Here is a 26,069-nt window from a genome sequence, read left to right as displayed (position 1 = left end):
ATTCTAAGATGTTAAACTTTTTTTTAAACTATTTTACATTTGTTAAGTCACTTGTCAAGACTCAAGAGGAATACAATTGAATAGGTAAAAAAGTTTATTCATAAGATATTTTACACTTTATATTAAACCAATTATATATGTCATAAACTGAAGTGACAGACAGTGCAGGTTGCTATACAACAATAAAAACACCTTACATCCCACACAGTGGAAACTACAACCATCCAGTCATTTGAAAGTGTTTCCTCATACAAATTATTGTACTACTTGCATTGACACTTATTTCCATGGTCCGCCTACCTATGAGGATAATTATAAACCAAACCTTTATGCACAAATAACTCAATGTACAAACTGCTCACCCGTGACCTTAGTCCTAAACTGATCAGGCTAGGTCCAATGTCCAAGTATCCCTTGGCTTTTAGATAGCCTATAGTTTTTCGATAATTGCTCGCGTTGTCTCTTGTTTTCTCTCTTTGTGGTATAAATGTAATTGTGTGTCGTGCCTCCAGTTCCCTAAGGACTAGTCACTATATACATCTAATCCATATCTATTGTTGTGCAGCGACACTGCTTTACGCGCTGGACCCGTTTCTTTCTGGTACTCGGCGTCTGTCCGGGGCAGATGAGGGTGTAAGTGACAGTGGTGAAGGTTTTAGGTTTGCAGGTGGAGCAGGACTGGAAAGCGCTGTCCTCTTGATAGATATGCCGCGGTATGTAGAAGGAGTTGCACTGTCCGTAGCAGAAGCGGTTGATGATGGTGCGGCTTAAGCATCCCTCCTCGTATATGGTCTGTTTGAGCGGCTGCGTCTTGCACCAGTCCAGCTTCAGATAGCGTCGCTCCGTGACATGCAGCGCCTCTTGGCTGGATTCCAGCACCTCCTCGGCGGTCGTGATAGAGCCCATTCCGCGGGACATTAATCCTGTGATCGGCGTTTGTTGTGGTGACCTCTCTGATTGGTTTGGATTGTATTTGTATGGATGTGGGAATGCGCCTTGAAACGTCCCGATAGCTGTAGTTTCCAACGCGCAGAGTAGCAGTCCCAAAACTGCTGCGGCGGTGAACATCGGTAATATCTTCATGCTTTAAGCTGGGAAAACAAAACACAGAATTCTGTTTAACAGATCGATGGACAGCATTTTACGCAGTTATTACGCATTTTACGCATCATCATTTGTGCTAGTAGGCTATTGTAGCCTAAATTAACTCACCTTTTTTGTATCCCAACTTGCCACGACAATCTGATCCAGGGAGGCTGCAAGTCCCAGAATTATGTTTCTGAAATATTTAGAAGTTGCAGTGTTCCACCTTCCTCTCTGGCTTTATGAATGTCATTGTGAGAGCTTTTCTAAACTCTTGTTTCAACTTCTAAACACGCCCCCTCAAACCCTCATGCTTCAATTTATCTGATTGATAACTGAAAAACACCACCACTCATTGTCAATGCAAGTAAATCATTTATTTGACTTTGCAGAAATATAATTTGCACACCAGAACCCATTTGGCAGGCTGAAAATAAGGAGGACAGCTGTCTTAGAACACTAAGCATTATAGTGAATTACATGATAACCAGATGTTATAAGCGATCAAATGCCATTCCACAGTGAAATATGTAAGTAAGCAACCCACTTATACAAATAAGCAATGGCATTGTAATTTATAAAGAGCTCTTAAAATATTTCATTTTCCTCAATATCTGCACGTCAGCATATTTGAATAACCATGTGAACATTAAGGATACAGGAACTAAACTATATATTAAACCAACTATGTTCGATTCAACATGTGTCCCAAGCAGTGTACAACTGATAATACAGTTTAAGATTGGCCCTAATATTAAAGCTGCAATCCAGAACTTATTTTAATGAATAAACATTCTTATAACCAATCTATGGCAGAGTATGTTAATACAATATTAGGACATCTAGTGGACTCTTCCATTGAGAAATGTAGACCCGGGTGAGACTGGTTAACAAGTAGGCCTAGTAGCCTATCTCCATCTCCCACAAAGGAGACAGGGTTTAAATCCTGGGTAAGACCACTTCAACTGCAGCATCCATAGCTAAAAAATAGCAGATCTACAAGACAAGCTCAATGCGTTGTGAGTTTGTAGATCAGCTATTTTTAAGAGATTTGGTGACATGGAAAAAGAGCAAGTACAGTTGCAAGTGGTTAAAAGTTCCAGGTTGCAGTTTTAAAAAGAACACCATGTTGACAATACATAGAACTTGCAGGTGTGTAGGCGTTTTAGTGTGTAGAGATCCTGGTGACAGAGGTGGGTGCGGCCTCTTCCTCCTCTTCAGAAAAGTGGGGAACTGACTTCTTTGCAACCACGTTTTCCAGCCTCTGGCCCATCAGGTAAGGATTGGCACTCTGCATTCCGTGAGAGAAATAAATTATGCATTGGCACAGGAAATATTCATTTTAGCTATCATTTTAACCACTTTAACACCAGCATCCCAATTGTGGGCATGCCGTTTGCAGGCAAAAATAAAAATGTAAAATCATGATTTTTTTGGAAGATTTAAAATAATTGTGGCTTTTGTATCCCAACTCAGCTCAAGTTATATTCTGACCATGTGTCAAGTCAAATGAGATGAGAACATTTTGTTGCAAAAAAGACCAAAGGATTATGTTCTCAGGCTCTCAAATTGATCAGAATACGACTTCACTTCTAAAGTGGCGAGTTTAAGAGGACATTAGTTCCTTCAGGGGGAAACCCTGATGGCTGTGATGTGGTTTCTCAGACACAGCACCACAAAAGGAAGAGAGGAAAAAACACTATACCCGTTTTCTTCTTTTTGGTCCTCCCTTTAATTTCTGGTACAAAAGCTCCTTGTTCTGAAAAGAAATGTGTATACATATATAAAAAAGACACAAATGTATGATGTTGTGCAGCAAATACCATTGTTCTTAGATTACAATCAACAATGCTTTTAAATGCCTTCCCAGAGAATCAATACATTCTTGAAAGGGGAATTCTTGTGGCTGGATCTACTGTACCAACAGAAAATTTAGCTTGAATTTGTCCAAACAACGCATTTGGTTTAATTATTTAAAATTAAAAAATTGTCAGTCACCTGCTTTGACAGTAATAATACAATTCACATCCAGTGTGATTGTAAAGTCATTGTTACGGTAAATGATATAACAATTATAGACCAGAAAGAAAACAAGAAATTAGAAAATCTAAAAGCCTGTCTATTAAAATTCTATATTTATAATAGTTTACAAGATGATTGATTTTGAGTGTTGAGTGCATGAGTGTTAATTTTTAAATTAAAACAAAGGATTTGCCAGTATGTTGCTGTGAGTACTATAGGTCAAGTATACAATCACTGAGGAACCGATTTATTTAATTGAAACAAAGACAGTGTGTAGATGACCGTGTGCAGTAGCAGGCCTACATCCATTTTATTTTGATCTGATAGGCTGTCTAGTATAGTGACCCCTCCCCCACTGCATTCTGTAGAGTTGTTGTGCCACTAGTAGCCTCGGAGACTGCAGATACCACACTAGTACCTACCAGGCTACCCACTAGTAGCCTCGGAAACTGCAGATACCACACTAGTACCTACCCACTTAGCCTCGGAGACTGCAGATACCACACTATAGTACCTACCCACTTAGCCTCGGAGACTGCAGATACCACACTAGTACCTACCCACTTGGCCAGAGTTGGGTAGTCGTGCTCTGGGTCAAACAGATGCTGGTGTTTCTGGAAGTCTCTGCTGAACTGTGCTGTGTCGGGGGCATTCTCCAGACACCCATCTGCTGCTGTGTAAAAGACAATACACAGTTAGCTTAATGGAGCTTTAGGAAACAATGGGAGGGCACCTAATTCACAAAGGATTGATTGATTGATTGATTGATTGACATCCATACTGACAAAAGAGCGTATTTCCATTGTGCACAGCTGACTCATGTTAAAGTCACCCTTAACACAAAATTAAAACATAGTAACATCCTATTTTGATTTGGAATAGTATTGCGATTTGCGAGTACCATTAATATAATTTAATCGCTGCATTTGTGTCACACATTGAAGAGGGATGTAATCTTAGAATTAATGCATAGACACACTTTATAAACATGAGTTAAACCATTACAGTTGATTCTACCTGTCTTTCCGAGGGGGCATGGATTAGGAGGGTCTGGGTAGCCGTGGTCCTCACTGAAGTCTTTAGGGATATTGTCACCTGTGAGCTCAGCCACTATGTTAGGAATGTTCCCATAGGGTCCCAGGTGCTGTAGTCCCTCGTGAGCACCACCTTGTGGGTGGAAAACAGATATGCACTCACAAAGCAGCTTGCATAGGCTATACAGAACATACAGTATGACACATAGTAATGACCATTTGACAGACAAGTTTAGCATTTTCTATACCCAGTTCAAAGGACTTATTCGAAAGGTGAGCACTATGTCTAACAACACCACAACGTGTTGTCCTGACTCCTACCCTGTATGCTCTGAGGCCCGACAATGTTGGTGGCTTGATGCGCAGGATACTCCACCCTGGGTCGGGCGATGCCCAGCTGTTCCATGACACCGTGCAGGAGGCGCTGGATGTCGGCCTCTGACACCTGGTCAGCTGTGCGGGGGCTTCGACCTGACACCCTGCCGGCCAGCACACACACCAGAACACCCAGGAGCGCTGTGTGCAATAACCCCACCGCTGAAGACATGTTTGAAGTTGCCTGAAAACAAATATCCCAGCATATAGAGCTTTTAATCTGCAATTCATGGGGCTATATAATTAAAATATATATGGGTCCTTAAAGGACCACTCAACACTTTTCAACCTATCTTCATATAATTGGTCCTCACTAGTAATAATTATGATAAAATACCATTTCTTTCTACTCAGTCTGTGCCTCATGGGAGGGATGTGGGCAGTTCAGAAACCCATCCACCAGTGACATCCTCGATGGGGAAATTAAGCTAATAGAAACTGCAGGCTTTCTATTCCTGAAGTTGCAATACGAAAATGGAAGCCATCGTTCTCACAAATAAAAATCTATGGGCTATTTTTTTGTTTTTACTATGATGAGACACAGACCAAGTAGAGCAAAAATGGTGGTAGGCCTACTGTATCATGAGGAGTGAGGATCAATAGCCTATATGAAGATATGTTGAAAAGTGGTGAAGAATAAGTGGTCCTTTAATGCAGTTGCTATAGCCTATAGGCTACTGTGAGTCTGTGGTAATTAAGACATCCCTGCGCAAAAAGCAGGCAGACAATCTGTAGAAATATTAAATATTTCATGATCATAAATTAATAACCCAATAGCCTAATCACCCGTAGCCGTAATGCATTGGTTAGCCTTTCTCGTGCATATATACGTCAGAGGTAAATATAGCAGGCCGCAGCTGATCTAGTAGGCTACCGATGACGATCATAGTGCCTATACACTATGTCGTCAGGAACGCGTGTTTGTTGACCAGCTGTGCTGATCCATTATCCATATACATTGCGATTGCATTTATGGCAAGTTTATTTTCACAAACGAAAGTAATAATATAATACGACCATAACGTTGTGTTTAAAAAAAATCCTTACCGTGTCCAGGCGAGAGAAAGACCTGCGTTCTGTGCGAGGATGCTGCACTTCCTCCTCCTCCTCGCTTCACGGATCTTCAGTGCCGTTGCTAAGACAACAATATCTCCCTCCCATAAATCCCATTGGCTGTTGCGCCGTGCCAATCATTAGCCAAGAGCCAGAGTAGACTCCAGAATAGAATTACATTACAGCATGGTGTGTGATATATACCGGTACACATACATACACGCACACACACACTTGCAAGTTGTTCAAAAATAGCCGGCATATTAATTTACTCTACTTATTGCAGTAATGCTTAAGGCCCACTTCACAAAAGGTGAACAAATAAACATTTCACTACTAAAATGACTGAATGAAATACATAGCAAATATTTTGACATCTCAGTCTTATTTAAATCTTCTTCACAATATCAGCGAATGTCTAAAATATCTTTGCCCTCGGATATTGGCAGATATTGGCTGATATTTTGAATATTCACATTGACCCTGAACCTGGACTTATTCTGGGTTTGTCAGACTCCATTTCTATGTTGACGAGAGCACAGAAAAATTACAGCAAAATGTACAGCAAAAATGGGTTATTTCACCGTTAATAGCATTAAGAGCATCTGCTAAATGCCTACATTGTAAATTGTAGGAGGAAGATAAGTTTAGAGTTGTGGACCAACAATTGAAAACATGCTTTGGTGGTAGTGATATGAAACCTTCATAACAGCATATTCTTTTCAGGCCTTTTGACAATGAAAATATCACACAAAAATGCTTAACTAATTGATGTAGTGGCTCAGTGGTAGAGTGACCGATAGAGCTCGATCCCAGTTCGATCTCGGGCTCCCCCAGATTTAGCACTTTGGATAAAGCCATATAAATGCACCACCATTTACAATAACATCTAAACTAAATATAATTTGTCTCCTACATATACCTGAACCACATAGAATGAAGATGGGTTAATGTTTAGTTATATATAGGTCTACCTTTAAGGGGAAGTACCGGTAATCAACTTTCCTATGATAGATACTATTTCAGACTGGATTACTTATTTTTGTTTAATCTGGTATAACATTGTATTTACTGTATTAGTAACAAGGCTATCGGTAATCAAAGCTATCTACAGTATATTATGCACTCATTGTTATAAAAGAAACAGAGAAAATGCATTGTCATTACCATTAGATATGTGCAATTACATCTTGGTGGCACCGCGACCAATGATTGACTTCTTAGTGTTTCTGGCCATGAATGCTATAGGAGGAAGCTGAGGAGTGCCAGTAACCCAATATAGCCTAACAATATTGCAAATCCAACTGTTGATCCTACCACACACTCATAGACTATCTTGTCACTCTGATATTGTGTGTTTTCATGAGGAGTTGGCGAGGCAGACACAACCCAGCCTGTGCAGATTGCTGCCTGGATGAAAGTAAGAAACAGAACTGTTCCTCTCTGCTGCACAGCACCAAACCACCTCAGAATGCTTGCACCCCCAGGCTTGGAGGCCTTGAACACAGCCAACACCACGATAGTCTTAACCAGGATACACGAGACACACACGCTGATCCCGAATGCTGCATGCCTCAGCTGACAAGTACAGAGTCTGGGACGGCCAATGAACAGAAGTGAGCACAAGAAACATTTCTTGTAGTTTCAATCAATCAAGTGCCGCTTGTGTTGGAGAAGGTGTGATAGGAACAACCTTTATTTCCGTAGCGTAGAGATGTAGGTAGGCCTATACATGTATAGTTGTGTCACCCTGACAACCGAGACAGCGAGTGAGTCCCTGCAGGCTACGGTACAAATTTTCTCTACGCGTGGGCAAGTCATGGTGGGAGGCGAGTCATGCGTTGGGTAGGGATTTGATGAGCGCAGAGTTCATCCAGCGTAAAAACTAAAACAAGACAAATTATCGCTTTGGCTTTGACGGCACAAAAAAACATAATAAACACATTACATGTGACTTAATTTCTGATTCCCATTCAGTAACCTAGGCTGCACATAAGTTAGTCAACGTGCTTTCGTTTTGAAATGTACCCATTCTACATACTGTGAAATAAAATAAATAAATCAATCAATCAAGTAATGCTTCTGTATTGATCACCCTAGAGGGCGCTCCCCATAGCGAGCTATAGAGCGCAGTCTGATTAATAAAACAAGCTATAGTGCTTTCTTGGGTTTCATTCCTAGCAGAAACTGAACTGCGCTTTTTTTCAGCAAACTGGTAATAAAGTATTAAATCAACCAATCAAAGATACTGTACAGTGCAGTGTTGTTTTTGTCGACTAAAACTAAGACGAAAAATGTTCGTTGACCACCTTTTTTCACTGACGAAAACTAAATGGAAACTATATGAAAACTAAGCTATGATTACTAAAACTAAGACTATACTGACAATTTCGTCAACAGATAAAAACTAGGGTAAAATGTTAGGAAGGGACTAGTGGACAAGAGATCCAGTATAAGTCATTTTACACTTGGTTGCATGCTGAAAATAGCAGGTCTACAGATCGGCTATTTTAAGTGTCATTACGGTGGCATCAAGTCGACTAAATCAACTGTAGATTTAGTCGACTAAAATCCTATGATATTTAGTCGACTAAAACACTAAGACATTCCAGGTGCCTAAAATATGACAGGTGTGTCCTAGTACCTCATCTTGTTGGACTTTCTTAACATCAGTGCTGTCATAAAGGCTTGTCTCCTCGCTCATCTAAAGAAAGAAAGAAGACTATATACAGACAAACATGTGTCCACAATATCAACAAACATCACACTGTATTGCACGCACGCACGTGCACGGCACTGCACGCACACGCACACATTGTATACCGGCTGAACAGAGGTGTCATATGTTCACTGAACAAGAAAGTTTAAGGGTCAAATATGTGTATTTGTTGTATATGTTTGTTGTCTGTGTTGCATTAATACCTTCTTCCTAATGTGAGCATTATTTTTGTTGTCCAACGGATTATCCATAGCATCGAGGCCTACAAACAGATAGACAGGATGACAATGACATACAGAGAGATAGACTGGTCAATTCAAAGTCTCCAACGCAACGCTCTTAGGCACCAGTCGAGCAGCACACCCAAAGTTCTCTAACCTCCTCTGGTAGAGAGAGAGAGATACACAACACAGAAAGAACATGAGAGAGAGAGAATGGGTGGTGATCTTCCTGGAATCTTCTTCCTGGTTGTTTATCTCAGTGGTTCTCATACGTGACTGTTGGGGTGACGACCTGCAAAAAAGACTTGGCCAAGCCTTGTGAGCCAGCCATCTTTCACGACTCACCGCTCTAGCAACATAAGTACTGGACAAAAACAAACAAACAGAATAAACACAATGGGGCAACTTGGGCAACAGGACGCAACACACTCAGTGCAGCCTTAAAGCGAGCACACACACACACACACACACACACACACACACACACTCGCACGCATGCACACACATACTAACCAGTAAGACGCCTGTACACTGTACACTCAAAGACACGCTCCATTGTTACTGAAATTAGTTGTTGTTGTTGTACTATTCTGCTATGTCTGCCTAAAAGTACAGTACTTGAAATTCCATTCTCGAAAGGTGTTCCATTCCTCCATTACTGAAATTAGTTGTTTGTTGTCTATTGGTGTACTATGTCTGTAAATTACTCTATGGCTCTGGTTTGTGCATGCAAAAACATGACCTGCTTCATAATCCTCATAATCCAGCCATCTGTATTAGATTTCAATTCTGTCATCCAATGCTACTGTACAATTGTGACAATATTTGTGAGGCTGCTTTATTGAAACGAGTGCATTGTGGCGAGCTAGTGTTGGTGTCAACCATTGTGGGGAGCTATATATGCTATAGTGTTAGTGTCAATAGAAAATGTGCAGTATGCTTAAAGAGTAATTTAAGTTTAGCCTAGCCTAAAGAGAATATTTCACATGACTGTGATTTGATCATTTTTATATTTCATTCTAGAAACTTGTGTGGCTACAGCACATTTAGCAAGGCAGATAGTTTGAAAGATGAAAGTTGGAGGTGCCGACAAATTCGTACATTGCGTGTGATTGAGGAATAATTTGAGTGCTATCGCTAGTGCATTAGTTTGAATTCTAATTTCAGTCCCCTCAAAACTCACGTTTGCTTTCTGTCAGAAGCCATTAGCATAGCAGGAATTGCTGTTAAGGCACATGGACGGCTGAGTGCTTTGAAACTATGAAAAGATTTGACAAAACAAGACATTAACAAGGATTTAAATGGAACTAGAAAGGTGCTTTCAGTGGAGCACTTCCAGGCTGGGTGGCATTATGTCACTGTAAAACATTCGGTTTTAGCCATCAGGAACCGACAAAGCTGTATGGCATTTGCACGGCATGGCTCGTTAGGAGGCTAGCCGTCTATGAGAGGGTCGGTCTGTCTGTTGTCTGTCTGTCTGTCTCTAATCTTTCAAACTGCTTTTTTATGGCTCTGAATTTTGTATGGCTCTGTATATAGCCAGGCTGTCTTAAGAATTCCAATTAGTTTATCTTTAACAATAATGTACACATCTATCGAGGGATAATATAATATAATATAATATAAACAGTTCTCTGTAAGAGCTTGATTTCTCTATACTTTACACATATGAAGTACTTTGACTAGATGTTGGTAATGACAGCCTGTCTGGTACGGTTGAATGTGAGGGTCAGCTTGTCAATCATCTCAGAGGCATTCTTGCTGGCACTGTCCATAGCGGTCATCCTGGCGCTCTGCTCACTGGTGGTCGATTCCTTCATGCTGTAGTAGATGAGGTTGACCAGGGCAAACTCCTGGTAGTTCCTCAGTGTATCAGTAGTGATGTCAGCATAGACGCTCAGGGCTTCCGAATTAGCAACTGTATCGACGAAAAACAGAGGCTTGTTGTCTGTATTGTATGAGATACGAGACCTGAATCTGTTATAGATGATAGACCCCTGGTCAAACTCATACCCCGAGTTAAGCAGCTCTGTAGCAATGATAGAAGCATCATTGAAAGTTGGCAGCTTGTGACCCACTTTCTTGCAGTTTAATATAATGTGCTGTCCATGAGTCCTGTGCAGCAGACCCCTTAGCTTATCCCCCACGGTGACCACCTTCACCTCCTTGCCAGCAGCGGTCAGAGTGGCTATCTGACTCTTCATGGCCATGGCGACACCAGAGTGGATAGCACCACAGAGGCCACGGTCAGATGACACACCAATGATCAGGTGCTGGCTGGCCTTGTCCTCTGGTACTTTGATCTCACCCTTTTCATACAGGGCCAGGGCACTGTTTCCATATACGCGGGCAGGCTTCAGCTGTCTGTCAGCGTGGGCATATTTGGCAGCTGCCACCATCTTCATGGAATTGATGATTTTGTGGATGTTCTTGATGGACTTCAAACGACTGGCGATGTCCTTCAGGCTGGCCATGTTCCTAACCTGCCCACATTGTGGGACAAACACCAACGCACTGCTCCGGGCGAACATGGTTACTTCTATTGAAGGTCAGACATGCAAGACATGCAGAACTGTGCACGTGCCAATTGCGCAGAATACAGAGCACGTAAGTAGCCTACTTTTTCTGAATCACATAGTCATGACAAGGCGCTTGTCATATATGAGATCTAAGGGTCTCCATGATGTCACGCGAGGCATAATGGATTGGCAACCATATAAGGTGGTGTGACGGACATAATTTATTTGAGCCGTATTGATCTCCATATTTGGGCATGGTTTCAGTCCAATCTGAGCCCCATTTGACTTCCATTGAAGTGAAACTATTCGGTGCAGTCCTACTCTTACAATTACATACCCCAATTACCCCAATTACCTGACCCGACTATAGATAATTACATACCCCAATTACCCCAATTACCTGACCCGACTATAGATAATTACATACCCCAATTACCCCAATTACCTGACCCGACTATAGATAAGCGGTTAAGATGGATGGTGTTGTGACTTCCTTTTCCTAGTAGCCTACATGAGACATTTAGCACCAGTTGTTCAGCCGACCTTGAAACCAAATGGGGCCCACGTGGGTGTGCTGGCTGTGTTAGTCCTCACCAACAATTCTTTGGCATATATTTTCTTTGGCTAAAACATACTAGTTTGGCTAATAGTATTAGCCTATTTGCTATTTTTGTCAGTCAAACTTCTATTTCCTGCTACTAATGCACACTCGCCTTGTGTGACACTTAACTTGTATCTATTCTGACGACTTAATGTTATGCTTTTGTACTTGATTTTGAGCGAGGAGCGAGTCCACTCAAATAAAGGCTGATGCAATCTCCTAAAATTGTACCAATCCAAAGCCTTTACGACAGTCCTTCATATTGGGGGGGTGATATGAATGGTTTCCAGAGAAGTGGGTGTTCCTTTGTTCCTGACTTTGCAGACTATACCCAGGGGGGTACAAATTAAATGTAAGCTGGGCAAGTAAAGGCAGGTATGTATTTGTATTTTGTATGCAAGGACATACAGAAAGCAAAAAGACAAACAATTGAACATTACAGTATGTGTTGCCAACTCAGTAAATAAAAAGTAAAAATAGTAGATAAATGCTATAATTGTAGGAGATGACACACAGACAGGATAATAATAAAATGCAAACAACATGGCAGGTATGTATTTAGTCATGATATCAGGGCCAGGGTCTATGAAATGCATGCATGCATGCATGCACGCCGCACGCGCACACACACACACACACACACACACACACACACACACACACGAACCTATATTTAATTATAGAATTGAAACAGGGAGATCGATAACAATAACATGCTCTTGATGGTACTGTTGTAGAACACCCTGAGAAGCCATTGCTGAGCCTTTCTTTACCAAGTGCGTGGCCCATAGCATGTATACCAAGGAATTTAAAGTCACTTCACTGACCTGTTCCACCGCAACACAGATGTGAATAAGGGTGTGCTGTGTGCCTTCTCCTCAGCTTCTTGAAATCCCCTTCAGCTCCTTGGTCTCGTTGACAAAAAGTAAAATGAAATTCATTAGTGAACTCATGAGCACACACATAATTCAAAACCATATGAGAAACAATGGACCAATATAAACATATACCCTAACCCTAGTATTATAGCATAAATGATGAAACCCAACCAGACCAATGTCTCTAGATATTGGGAGAAATCCTGAAAGGTAGGAGGCCACTCCTTCCTATGATAGAACACACATTTGGTTATCCCTTAGGCATTAGTATAAAACAGTATAAGAAAGAAAAATACAATCACACAATAAATATACCTTTTGTAATGTTTATCTCCAAGGCTCCCACTGATAAATGCTTATCTCAGCTTGCCTTGAAGCTGATAACCGTTTGGAGAAAACTGAATGCTCTAGGAATATAGAGAAAGCAAAATGGCATGACTAACATAGCAAAAGTAATCTTAAAGAACACCTAACATTTGTTGGTTCTGGCACTGCCACACTGGAGAGGTGATAGATTGACACTATGGGCGGAAGACTTTACAGAAAGATCAGGAAAAGAGAATGTGAAGTGGTTCAGATGTCATATCTGTAGGTGTGATGACTCAATAATTATAGGCAATGGACAGGTAGGCAGGGAAGGAGAAAAACAATAATACCTCAGCCTTGTCACGCTGACAAAACCCCCGGTTATTTGTGGCCTTTCGCCTTTATTTTATATGTATTTTTTATGGAGGGATAGACAGTAGGCCGACAGGAAATGGGGAGAGAGATGGGGGGGGGGGGTGACATGCAGTGGAGGCCGTCAGGATCGGGAGTGGAACCCGCGGCACAGAGTGGATTACCAGCCAAGGTGCCTGGACCGCTGAGCCACGGCCCAGGCTCCTGAGCCCTTGCCCCTTTTTTGTACTGGTTTCTCACTTGTACTTGTGCACGCACGAACACCCTGAGGGCAAGAAGCGACCTCTTTCTCTACATTTCACTCCACAGATTCCCTCCCTCATTATTTTGCAAATGGTCAGTGGAATTTGTCCTGCTGGTCCATTTCCCTGCTCTCTTCATGTCGCACAAGCACGCACGCGCACACGCACGAGAGCGCGCACACGCACGAGAGCGCGCACACACACACACACACACACACACACACACACACACACACACAGTTTATCATGTGCACAAGACAAACAACTGTGGTTTACCAGTTGACCACAGGTCATTCAACTGCCATATCCAGCAGCCCCAACCCCAATGGACATTCTGACTTCCATTTCTCCTTTAGGCTGTGATGTGGCCACAAGATGGCATCACACATCCACAGAAATCTATTGATGTACCAAGATTATGTCTGGTTGGCAGTGTTGAATATCACTCTCGCCTTTGATATTGGAAATGAATGATATTATATCATATCATATGATTGTATTCTAAGAACTCTCATGGGTTCAATGCCATGCTTTTGTTCTTACATTTCCATCTCCAAATAATGGAGAACTCGGGGTGGCAGGCTGTAGTTACCAGTTACATGTCACAAGCATTTGGTGGTAGTGTCCAACTGTACCTTGGACTAGGCTTTGAGAAAACGATTGTCAAAGCCTGGTTTTTGAGCCAATACAGCTACTACATTCTCAATTTAAAGCCTGAGGATGAATGCCAGAATGACTGGGAATCTGATGCCAACATGGGCAGCCATAGAGGAGTGTGTAGAGGGCAGTCTGGTCATCATGAAGTCACTAGCTGACCCCTCGGACTGCCCAGTCTGTCAAAGTGACCCTGAGCAAGACTCTCTCAACTGCAGGGGCACGCCGCCACTGCGCCTAAAAGTGAGGATCGGTTAAATGCACATTACAATTTTGACATAGGCCTATGTGCAATATATACAGTGACAAATACCCCCAAAAAACAACTAAAGGGGACAAATTATTTATTATTCTTTTCATTCACTGAGCTGCTGATTTATTGACTGATTACATAGATACAAAAACACATACTTGAACTGATTTCACATGCCATCATAGACAATGAACTCAATTCAAAACAAGCAGTTTTACAGTGATTAACTGATCCACCTCTCATGACAGAGGATGTGACTGGCAAACTCAGACTGTTTTGTGCATTTCACCTTTATTTATCACAGACCTCTTCTTCACAGACTGTCACGGTGAAAAATGTCCAGCAAGGCTCATTGTGTGTAGCAATGGGTCAGGCCTTGTATAGAATGTTACGAAGGTATGGGTACGGTAAGGTACAATAAGCAAACAACTTTGCAAAACTCACCACCAGAAATGTCCCTTGATCAATTCATCATGATGCGACAGTAAAACTGATAGCAGGCTCACTTTTGGGTGTTCAGTATGCTGCTGCAAATCTGCAGAGGCTTTGACATGATCAAACCTACATTGCACTCCAGAGACATGGACCCTTACAATACAACAGGAAAAAGCCCTGGATGGAGTCTACACAAGAATGCTACGAATTAATGGCACTAGTTTAACATGGACGGACCGCATCAGAAATGTGGACCTCTATGGGGACCTACCACGGGTCATAGACAAAGGATGAGGCTGGCAGGGCACTGCGTCAGGCACCCAGAACTTGAGGCAAGTAAATTGACCCTATGGGAGCCAACCCAGGGCACAGCCAGGAGGGGAAAGAAGCGTACCACCTATGTAGACATGCTGTGGCGCGACACTTGGCTGATAACACTGAAGAGCTCAAGAACGTAATGTTGGATAGGAAATTGTGGAGGGCAGCGATCCAGGAATCCCGAGTTGGTGTTGGCTACACCTCACTCTCGCAGCAACTAACTAGCACTCCTGTCCTGGACCAACCCTTATCTGACAGTCGAACCTGCTACCATTAATTGTTCTGGTGACAACAGCTCATTGCAAAAGCTCACATGCCAAAAGTCAGCTTATTCTCTGAACTTCTCTTGCGTTACCCTTGAAAAAAATAATCTTTCATGAACACTGCGTCATGATTGGTCGAATAACGTTCCGGTCTGAACAGTAGATTGTTTCCTGTTGGAGACTTTCATGGGGTTAGTTCATGGGGTATAGTTAAAGACACTCTATAGAATTCAAAGATTGTGGAAGAGTTGTCTTTACTGTACGTACCTTCATTGACCATCAACATGAAAAGCAAGCAGAGATTCAGTTGCAGTGTGTGCTCTCTCCGTTTATTTCATCCTCCTTTATTTCAACCCAGTGTAAGACATGTGAAATAAGATAGCTAGCTACAGTATTGACACTTAAAGGCATTCAAGCATTCCATAGTTTATATCACTGACAGTAAAAAGGGGCATCCCCGGTGGTGTGGGCCTATCATATTAACACAAGTGTAGACACTGTACACAGAGAGAAAATAGTAAAGCCTGATGTTCCATTTTGGTTACAGAATCGATTTGGAACCCCAGAGGAGTATAGCAGTGTTTACACTGCAGTTTATTCTCTTCGGTGTGACAGCACCTGTCCTGGTGTCAGGTCTAGGTGACTTATTGCATGCTGTCTGTCCTCATGAGCTGATCCAAGGTCACACTAACGTGGCCGGTCCCCAGGAGCGGGGGGCAGGGGGGGCACCCACAAACTCACACACACACACCCAACCTCTCTGGTGAGCCAGGGTGCGGATGCTGCTACTCTGGGTCCAGACCTTGTCAAGAGGACTGCATGAGACCTGTCAGCCGCTTTCCTGTCAGGGACTTGCCCTACAGAGACCAGAAAGAGGAGAGAGTGATCAATCTTTATTAATAATTGTATTAGCTGAAGCTGCGTTGCTTAATAGCCTGACATGTTTAAAAATTCATTTTATAGTTTGGCCATTCAAAAATAGCAAATATACAAGATCATAGTGCGTCACTTTGTGCCACATTACAAGCTTGTAGATCTGCCGTTTTTTGGGGGGGGGGGGTTTGTGACAATTTGTGCACATTTTTAAAGCGAACATTTTGAACTTTGCTTCTGGGGTCTCCCTGGAACAAAACATTTTGAATTGGGGTTTGGCAATTGGCATCCAAATAAATATCATTTTGGGGGTCCTTGACATGAACACATGTGAACACCACTGATCTAACAACATAAGTTTTTCAGAAAACTGATATTTATAGAATTGGCCTCAGGTCTTAATGGGTTAAAGGAGAAGCACCACCACTTACATTCTTCTAACACAAACAGACAGGCAAGAGTTCCTTTGTGTGCAGCTAAAATCATTTTACAGATTTAGTACACACATTCAGCCCTGTTTTGTGAAAGACTCTAAAATTTAGGGCAGGAGGGTCGGCTTGAGGCGTGTTTTTCCCGCACCTGGGTGTGTTTGGCAATTTGGGACTGGTTGTGCGTTGTAGGGGGTCTGTTGTTTGCGAATCTGTAGCGCACTGCAATTTTGGTGTAAACAATGACTATGATTTGCGCTGCTGACCTGCTTGGACCAAATCATCCGGTGTATCGTGACGCGTGCGTGAGTACATACTGTATGGTGTTGATGTGGCAGGCATGAACTCACATGCATATACATACAGTATATGAGCATAATGTATCCGAGTGGGGGGGCATGATTTTTTAAGGACATTTCTTTATGGTCTTCTACTCTATTAATTATAACTTTTATCCCACGATTTTGTAACCCATTTTTCACCCCTGTGTCAATTATCTAATGTGATCCTGGGCTCTACACAACCTCCGCCAACCTTCATGCCTGAGTGTCCAAGTTGCTCCTTTACACCTGACAGGGGGGAGTTTCCCTGGTTGGACGTAGCGCGTGGAAGGAACACGTTATTCCAACCAGTTCCTTTCCCCTCCATCAGGCGCCCCAGCTGGCCAGGGGGAGGCAGTTTAGAGACCAGGATTACTGCATGTTTTTTGTGAGGGTACCTACCTTAGGGGACACGGGGAGAACATGCAAACTCCACACAGAACGGCCCTTTCACCAACCCCGCCTCGGGTATGGGCACTGATGACACGGAGGAGGAAACACGCCGCCAGCACCCACAGCGCCCCAAGCGGGAATCGAACCCAGGACCTTCTAGCTGTGAGGCGACAGCACTACCAACTGTGCCACCGTGCCCCCTGGCTTCTACTCTATTGACTACACAGCTACCAGGGATACTTCGTTACATGTGAAGGTGGAAAGCCTAAGGGTAGCGCTGTGTACAAGGCAATTGGGGCCACCAAAACCAGGAGGGTGCATCCTTGCTGAGTGCATTAATGGTAGCATTCAATGTTGGGGTAAACTAGGCTTTGTGTCGTCCCTCGGGCAAGCATCCTAATCCACTGTCATCATATCAGTGGGCATAAATACACTAATCTACACCTACACTACACAGGTTTTAGTGGAAGTAAAAGTGGCCAGAAATGAAAGCCCACTCACCACACTGCGGGTGAACTTCTCCAGAGAGGTCCGTCGGCCCTGTTCCGTCTCAGGCTGAGCACATGTAACAAAGACGTTCTTACATTATCCACTATCCACACATAGAACTCTTACATTATCCACTATCCACACATAGAACTCTTGCTCTGAGGAAGTGTGAATCAACAAAGAATAATCAACCAGAAGTGCTGAGCCTATAAAATGCATATCAATGTTGAAGCTATTGTAGAGGAGTGAACGACATGGTCTCCTACATTCCCTCTCGTTGGCTCCAACCGCTCAAATCCAACGCCAAATTGTGTTCTTGCATTTTGCTAAGCGTCTACGTAAGTCTAGTTTAATTTATATACATTTAACACTGAATATTTTGGACATCACTAATGGTCATTATAATATTATGGTATCATTTGTATCTACTGTGCCTCAAAGGACGGCTGTAGAAAGTCATGTCAAACCAAAATGATTTATTTTATTTTTACGAATGGGAAAACGATGGCATAGCATGCTAACATTCCAGGGGATTATCTTGGATTCCCTATCTTTTGACTTCATTCTGATTGTACAGTGAAGGGTGAGTGTAAACAGGGAGAGAGACACAGGGAGGATACATAGCAACGGCCGTCGGGAATTGAACTTGCAACTCGTCGGGCTGCATTACAGCCGACATATGCTATCCGTCTTAACAACTATGCCATCATGCATTATGTTTTGATAACTTTGCTTGTCGTTGGTCATGCCTTACATATATATGCATACATTGGTGTGCAAAGCATGTATAGTGAATATACATATAAATACTTCATGGGATCACCCCCAATGGCAATAACACACACACACACGTGCACACACACATACACACACAGGATCCTACCTTCTTCTTTGACAGCAGGAGGTCCTGGTAGGCATTGGAGCGTAGGAACCGAGTGTAGCTGTCACTTTTCATCAGCTTGTAGATGTGGTCCTGAAGGGAGAGACAGCAACAGTGTATGTGTGTGTGTGTGTGTGTGTGTGTGTGTGTGTGTGTGTGTGTTGTACATGAGAGTGAGAGACTGACACGTAGACGGATTTAAGGGTTAAGGTTGCTTTATACATAGTTGAGGGAGCCAGTGGCTCACAACTGAAAAATAGTCAATCTACAAGGACACGCAACCAAGTACTCTATACGTTACATGTCTATTGGCAGGGTGTGCTAGCAGTGTGTGTAAGTGTGTATAAACTCACTCACACGTGAGTATGTATACTAACAGAATTTTAAAGAGATAATTGTAATAGGAGGCCAGATATAGACCACGACCAACTATTAGGGTTTAAGTCTTCAAGCATATAGAGGTCCAATCATGTACGGTACATCCTTTATTTTGGAGTGCCACTTTTTTCACTTCAGTGGTATTTTGAGCTTAGCACGTTAGGACTCACAACTACACTTGATCACTGACTTACTGTAAATGTATGGCCGCAAACTCAAATTATTTGCGAACATGACTTCACCTTTATTAATCCCATCAAATCTCTCTCCTCTATTTAGTTGTCCCTCATCCCACCCTCTCTCCGGTCTACCTGTGCGTCTTCGTAGCTGTAGCGTCCGGGGTCCTTCAGATTCTGACTGGTGCGCTCATAGCTGTGAGAGTCCAGGTTGATGGAGTAGGTGGCTCCCTCGGCCAGGAACTCGGCCCAGATGGCCTGGGCCCTCTCCGCCACCTCCTGCAGGGGCTGTTGCTTCATGCCCTGCACGGCCAGCCAGAACCTGCACCACCAAAAACAATGTCAAACACATTGCTTAATACATGGTTGTGTGCCGTGATGTTTGTATGAAAGTCCTTTTATTTTTACACAGCTTAGGGGTTTTATTAAACCCAGTAAAAGACTTATGCCATATATCACATTATTACAATATCCAAAGTCCCAGACAATATCTATAGCCTCATATCACAGTATCGACATAATATCAATATATTGCCCAGTCCCAGTTGAAATACAATACCATGTGTTCTGAAGGCCTATTACTGTTATAACAAAGTGTTTGGTTGGTCAGGGGTGTAAGGAGATGATAGAATCTCGAATCTCCATGGATTTGTGTATAGAAACACAGTGTACAGTTTTCACAACTTTTAGTTTTCACTCGTTTTTCAAAGTAGGATTTGTGTGGAGAGGAAATGGTGAGCGGTGAGTTGGAGATGGTGGGACAACAAACATATGACTGTACTCCAATATTACATCTATCTACCTATTGATCTGCAGTATAGGGAGGGAACACCCCTGGGGATACTGCCGTCTCCCTTCGCCTCCGTTCTCTCTTTTTCAGCTTGCTCTATCGCTCCCTTTCCATCATAAGTGCCTTTCCAAAAGTGGCCTCATAAAAGCAAAATCAATTAGGTTTGCGGTCTAAAGAGAGAGGGATAAAGAGATCGCCGCACGCACGCATGCACGCACGCACGCACACACACACACACACACACACACACACGCTCACACGTCAAATCTTTCGTCCCAGTCCAGCCTTGCTGAGCTGGAAAGAGCCTAGATACTGTACGTTCGTGTGGTAAATACAACAGTTGCAAATTATGCTTTTCATCCAGTCCACTACAAAGTGCCAAGTCAATCCTATTTGAAGTTTGTTGCCTGCGATGAAATGAAATGAAAGCAACAGAACAGAGTGTGTGTGTGTGTGTGTGTGTGTGTGTGTGTGTGTGTGTGTGTGTGTGTGTGTGTGTGTGTGCACGCGCATGCGTGTCAGATGTGTGGTCTAGGGAGGCGCGACACAGAGTATAGTATTATACAAGGCATATGCTTTCTTCATCTTATCTGGGCCCCAGTAGAGGCAAACTACTTGAGGAGAAAGGAAATAGGAGGCAGTGATGGAAGGCTGTTAGACTATTAATGGCCTTCGCTCCAGCCACAGAGCGCTGTATGTCGGGCAGAAATCTGTCATCTCCATACTTTAATTTTTGAATTCAACCACGCAACATGCAAATCACATACAGCGACGGATGGAAAACCTGGCCGTGTCGTATCCATCATTGTACCACATGCACGGTCAGGTCGGATGCTCTCCATGGAACTGTAACTGGTCAAGTGAGAGAACTCTAAAGGGAGATTCAGACTGTGCCGGTGTCACACACAATAACCAATCTACAAGCCCACAACCCATCCCAAGTGTTGCGTGAGGAAATTAACTGGATCGTCGCCCTGACGTCCGTCAACGCATACATCCATAGTGAATGTACCATTATATTCCAGTCACATGCTGCTGGAGAGGAGGGTTGATACTGCTGGAGAGAGGAATGTTGATACTACTGGAGAGAGGAGGGTTGATACTGCTGGAGAAGAAGTACTAATTGTGTAAGAGATAAAGAGATGAATGAATGGATGAATGAATGAATGAATGAATGAATGAATGAATGAATTAATTAATGAATGAACGGACAAATGATGTGTGAATGCCTCGATGGATAGATAGATTGATGGCTGATTGATGGCTGGTACTATCAGTAAGTAGGTCAGAGTGGCTTACTCACATACAGTAGTGGCAATGTGTATGGCCTCCTTTACAATGCAGTAGACCCATGGATTTGCTGAAGTGGAGCGCCACACCCATGTCAGCTCCCAGTACTTAACGCCTGCAAAGGGCTTTTTACATGGAGAGCGATTGATGTGCTTTGTGAGTTGACATGTGCTGAGCTTTTTCCTATGTGACGGACGCAGTGTGAGCTCGCAGTTCCAAACGAGAAAGCAATCATTGTGTTTCTCCCCGTCTCGTACTCTGGACACCCCTTTAGTAGAGCCCCCTTCCCTCAGCATTTTATTTCATTTATTTTCTGCAGCTCAATCTGTGCAGCGGAATTTACTGCAGCTCACTGCCTAGCCTCTCTGAGCTGAACTCTGACTTCGGGAACTTTAGGAAGAGCTCTTGCACTGCTGGGTCCTCCAATGCCTCGTCCAGAGAGATCCCCCAACTTCTTCACCCGTTGTTGGGGTGGGATGGATGGATGTATAAGCAGTGTGTCTGCACACAGAATAATCAGCTGACTTCAGGTGACTGAGTAAAGTACACAGGGCACAGACACAGAGTCCTCACTTTGTGCAGCGGCATCATTAAAACTCTATCAGCTGTCATGACTCTGCCAAGGTCACAGCAACAAAGGTTTTACCCTGCACTCTCACAGACTGTGACAGAGACAGTATTTCTCGTGCTTGTTGAAAGTAAAAGTCTGGTGAACTAAACTCACAGGAAGGATTAGCTAAATGTTCAATTCATCTGGCTTAGTGGGTTTATTTATTTATTTTCTTTTATTGACCAGCCCTACAATACTGTCACACTCTGGTCCATCTGGCTTCCAGGCTGCACACTGCCAGGTTGTGATAAGCTGGATCTACAGGTCACGGTGTGGCCAGAATCAGGAGAGACCTTTGTTCACCATTTTAGACTACCATCTGTCACATGCTTTCTTCAGTATATAGTCCACAGTCTGTGAGACAGGAAATAGGGGGGAGAGAGTCGGGGAGTGATATGCATCAAAGGTCTGACGGGTCCGAACCTGGGGACTTTCTGTCAAGCGTCAGATCTGCGCCTACGCAGCTATCAGTGCCCGCTTCCCTCAGCATTTTTTAAAAATCTTTTCAATTTTCTGCAGGTCAATCTGTGCAGCGGAACGCAGCTCACCTCAGGTTCTCTGAGCTGAACTCTGACTCCAGGAACTTAAGGAAGAGCTCTTGCCCTGCTGGGTCCTTCAATGCCTCGTCCAGAGAGAAACCCCACTTCTTCACCCGCTGCTGGCTGGGCTCCTTACTGAGAGAGAGAGAGAGAGAGAGAGAGAGAGAGAGGAGAAGGTGGTATCACCATCACTTTGAGGATGCTGCAGCACTGCGTAACCCATTAAGACCCGAGTCCGATTCTACAAATACCTTCTTCTACTGGGTTTAATGGTACTGGGAAAGTGGTGTGTGAAGTTCCCGTATCACACCCACCCCACACTGAATCCTCTTCATCTCTATGTACTGTAGGACCCCCTCCCCCCAGAACCTATAATCTATCAATGCAGCTAGATTATTAAACTACATTAGGCACATTGATTACATGTCCTCTCTAATTAATCACTGCATAATTTATGGAGAGCAGTGGAGATCAGAGGATAATGTAATGGGTTGAGAGAGATGGATGTACATGATGGGCCAACCCCTCCAAAAGGGTAAGCCACGGAGCCTTCCTAATTACTACATTGTGATGATTTACAGTAAGAAGTTTGTTTCTACAATGTGGCTTTGCAATAGGTTAGCGGTCTATGATGGGGTGTTTGTGTGTGTGTGCGTGTCTGCATGATTTGATCTCTTGAAAATAGAGAAATGAGGCAAAGTAAAAAACATAAATGCAGTAAGATACTGTTGGTTATTAAAGTAGATATATGCATAGTGGAGATAAAAATGCTATTCTAGAATGTGTGTGTACGTGTGCCTAGGTGGTCTTTACACGAGAATGGTGTTCATAGAAAACGGCAAAATAAAGTATCGCTGGTGCTGGTGTCCCTTTAGACGAGAACGGTGTTTTCAGGAGGTGAAAACGCAACAAAGTGAAACCACCTTCCAGAGTGGAAATCTTTGAGAATGGCGTTTTATCCCTTCTCCATGTAAACAGGCAAAACGGTGATATGTATTATAAAATATATCCCGTGGCGTGCTCTGCATGCTCTGGGCTGTCTGTCAGCTTGTCTGTCACCTCGATGCGTTATAGAAAGCAGGCAGCGAGCGACGGCCACAACCACGTTGTGTTCTGGAAGCAAAACCCTGATAGTGTTGCGTGAAGGGGGAGCTGGCTCTTCTTCTTGTACATAACGTGGGTGACAGGTCTATTTGGCAGCCCGTTACCGCCACCTAGTGACATTATAGCATTTTCATAAAGTGTGCGTTCTCGTGTAAAGGGTCAATAAAAAATGAGAACGCAACTGGACTTTGACGTTTTATCTGGAGATCTAAAAGAGGCATTAGTTTCATGCCGGTGTCACACACACTAGCCAATCTACAAGCTCACAACGCATTGGACTGTGAAGTGTTGCGTGAGCTTGTAGATCTTCTATTTTCGGTGTACGATACCAGCGTGCAACAAAGGTTCAGTACAAGATAAAGATCAATACGGAGCATTGACTAATGCCCGTGTGCTCTGCAGTCCATTAAAATGATCGACATGACCTATTCTCCAATCCATTCCAAACTGCATTATACATTACATTATCCAGGTCATTATACATTACATTATCCAGGTCATTATACATTACATTATCCAGGTCATTATACATTACATTATCCAGGTCCTAACTTTTATAATTGAGACTGGGAGTCAGAATCAAATTTGCGATGCCGTTTTTGACTGCGAATGCGAGTGGAGTCATATTGTGGACAGCGATGCTGACACGTACCCAGCCTCCAGGTCCCAGAAGGAGCTGTCATCACTGGTCCAAGGATTGGAAGGTTCCGGTGAAGTCACAAATGGATCATACTCCATGTACTGCTCTGTGTAAGTCATCAGACTGACGCACACGCACACGCACACACACACACACACACACACACACACACACACACACACACACACACACAATGCTAGTTTTCTATAAATAAAAGGAGGATGATGATGACGACGACGACTTGTCCACTCAGCTCATAACATGCAACCACTGCTGTTTTAAAGAAGTTATGACCTTTAGCTGTCCCTATAGAAAGAAAGGTTATTGTTTTTTGCTACTCTATACTTGTATTCTCTCAGAGCCTTGCAGTGGCTGTTTTTTATTTGATGGACTAAAGAAGAAGTGAAACGGCGACCACCTACAGTACTACAGCCTTTCCCAGCTTAGAGGGAGGTCACAGGCAGGGCAATATCCAGTCAAGAAAATAAATGCCACTTTCCTCAGCTCTGGACCCGGGAGGATAGACCTGCATTGTTTTTTACCTTCATAGTGTTAGTCATCATCAAAATCTCTCCGTAATGTATATTTGTCCAGCATTACACAGTTTTCATTACTACAGCACGTCTCCCAAAAGTGCTAAAGCCAAACTAAAAGTATGTATCTAAATCTCTCGACTCCTACTCCAAAAGGTTGAGAACCAGTGCAGCAGCTTACCATGCCAACCTCCCTGTCCCATGTCCTTTTCATTATTCCAATAATGATAATCAAGGTATGTACTCTATAAGCCCTAAAGGAGAATTCTGAACCAGCACTTTTCTTACCGTAATCTGATCATATTATATCCATCAACCAGTGGTAGAAGCTCAGAGCATGTGCGCTGGGTCTTAGGCTTGTTCAACTTGTTACAGAAGCCCCTTTGGGACAAAACTGTACAACGACTTTGGTCATTATGAAAGACAGATGTGTAGATTTAGCCTAAGACCCAACGTGCCATACAGTCTGAGCTGTGCTGGGCTCTGTAAGCTTTCACCTGTACCACTCGTTATTGGATATAATAACAGAGTAAGGTAAGAAAACGGCTTATCCAAAATTCTCCTTTAATGCACACACTGGTATTGGTGTTATCGTAGTAGACACTGGCTATGATAACAGGTTAGAGAGTTTTGGACAGAGTTTTAGTAGTTTTGGACACTTAAAGGACCACACTGAAGTATTACAAGTCATTGCTTATTCACACATTCGGTTCTAGTTCTAAGATTTATCTGAATAATTGAGTTGGCTAAACAGCACTGCTACAGTATAGGACGTTTAATGTTTGTAAATAGACATTTAGTGCAAAAATAGAGTCATAAAAGTTCACCTCATTATCAGTTCCTTAAAAGGGTCCTTTCTCAGGTTAAGATATGTTTTTTTCTCTTCTGTTATGTAATGTAATGACAGGCGGTGCTTGCACTGATGCCCCACAATTCCTTCAATCTGAAGCTGGCAGCACACTTCAAAAGAAGTCACATTTTTGTGCTATCTCTCTTTATGAATAATTGCCATCTGGTTGTGTTTGTAGTCCCTCAGAGAGAGATTATAAAACTTTGTAGGCTACCTCCTCAGCCTTTCTTCAATATTGGCCATGGAATGTTGTTGGCAGATTTGTTGACGGGTTGAGCCTTTCAGAAAAATCGGACCTCATATAAACGGGGTTGTCACTCATTCTGTCTTGTGTAGTACAATGGAACTGTGAGATGACTTGAATTCTCTGTGCACCGGTTGTTCCTTAACTGTTCCCATCACGACACTGGAGGATCCAGTGAGTGACG

General features: G+C 43.0%; 4 protein-coding genes across 4 annotated transcripts in view; all 4 read right to left on the bottom strand.

Annotated features, from left to right (window-relative positions):
• Window positions 1-76: 76 nt before the first annotated feature.
• On the bottom strand, window positions 77-1,326 carry grem1a (gremlin 1a, DAN family BMP antagonist). The gene is made up of 2 exons (XM_080790181.1): window positions 1,213-1,326; window positions 77-1,091 (listed from the first exon to the last, which is right to left on the bottom strand). The coding sequence occupies exon 2, from the start codon at window positions 1,081-1,083 to the stop codon at window positions 541-543; it is 543 nt and encodes a 180-aa protein (XP_080646307.1). The 5' UTR covers window positions 1,084-1,091; window positions 1,213-1,326; the 3' UTR covers window positions 77-540.
• Window positions 1,327-1,473: 147 nt separating this feature from the next.
• On the bottom strand, window positions 1,474-5,608 carry scg5 (secretogranin V). Its single transcript, XM_080790642.1, has 6 exons — window positions 5,562-5,608; window positions 4,461-4,698; window positions 4,123-4,272; window positions 3,666-3,778; window positions 2,789-2,842; window positions 1,474-2,374 (listed from the first exon to the last, which is right to left on the bottom strand). Exons 2-6 carry the CDS (start codon window positions 4,684-4,686, stop codon window positions 2,249-2,251), a joined length of 669 nt encoding a protein of 222 aa, XP_080646768.1. The 5' UTR covers window positions 4,687-4,698; window positions 5,562-5,608; the 3' UTR covers window positions 1,474-2,248.
• Window positions 5,609-10,189: 4,581 nt separating this feature from the next.
• LOC308334603 (ATP synthase subunit gamma, mitochondrial-like) lies at window positions 10,190-11,060 on the bottom strand (the record flags this gene model as incomplete). Its single annotated transcript, XM_080791406.1, has 1 exon — window positions 10,190-11,060. The coding sequence occupies exon 1, from the start codon at window positions 11,036-11,038 to the stop codon at window positions 10,190-10,192; it is 849 nt and encodes a 282-aa protein (XP_080647532.1). The 5' UTR covers window positions 11,039-11,060.
• Window positions 11,061-16,154: 5,094 nt separating this feature from the next.
• The window catches only part of LOC308334297 (regulator of G-protein signaling 6-like), a gene marked incomplete at its 3' end in the record, with an annotated part of 73,668 nt that continues 63,753 nt past the window's right edge, over window positions 16,155-26,069 (bottom strand). Inside the window, exons 12-17 of the mRNA XM_080790969.1 lie at window positions 24,271-24,381; window positions 22,524-22,649; window positions 19,421-19,607; window positions 18,735-18,824; window positions 17,864-17,917; window positions 16,155-16,205 (exon numbers count right to left, since the gene is read on the bottom strand). Coding sequence (XP_080647095.1) covers window positions 16,155-16,205; window positions 17,864-17,917; window positions 18,735-18,824; window positions 19,421-19,607; window positions 22,524-22,649; window positions 24,271-24,381 — 619 coding nt within the window. The remainder of the gene's footprint in view (window positions 16,206-17,863; window positions 17,918-18,734; window positions 18,825-19,420; window positions 19,608-22,523; window positions 22,650-24,270; window positions 24,382-26,069) is intronic.

This window comes from Protomyctophum bolini, assembly GCF_963924005.1.
Source record: "Protomyctophum bolini genome assembly, chromosome: 19".
Taxonomy (NCBI): domain Eukaryota; kingdom Metazoa; phylum Chordata; class Actinopteri; order Myctophiformes; family Myctophidae; genus Protomyctophum; species Protomyctophum bolini.
This window is presented reverse-complemented; position numbering and strand designations above follow the sequence as displayed.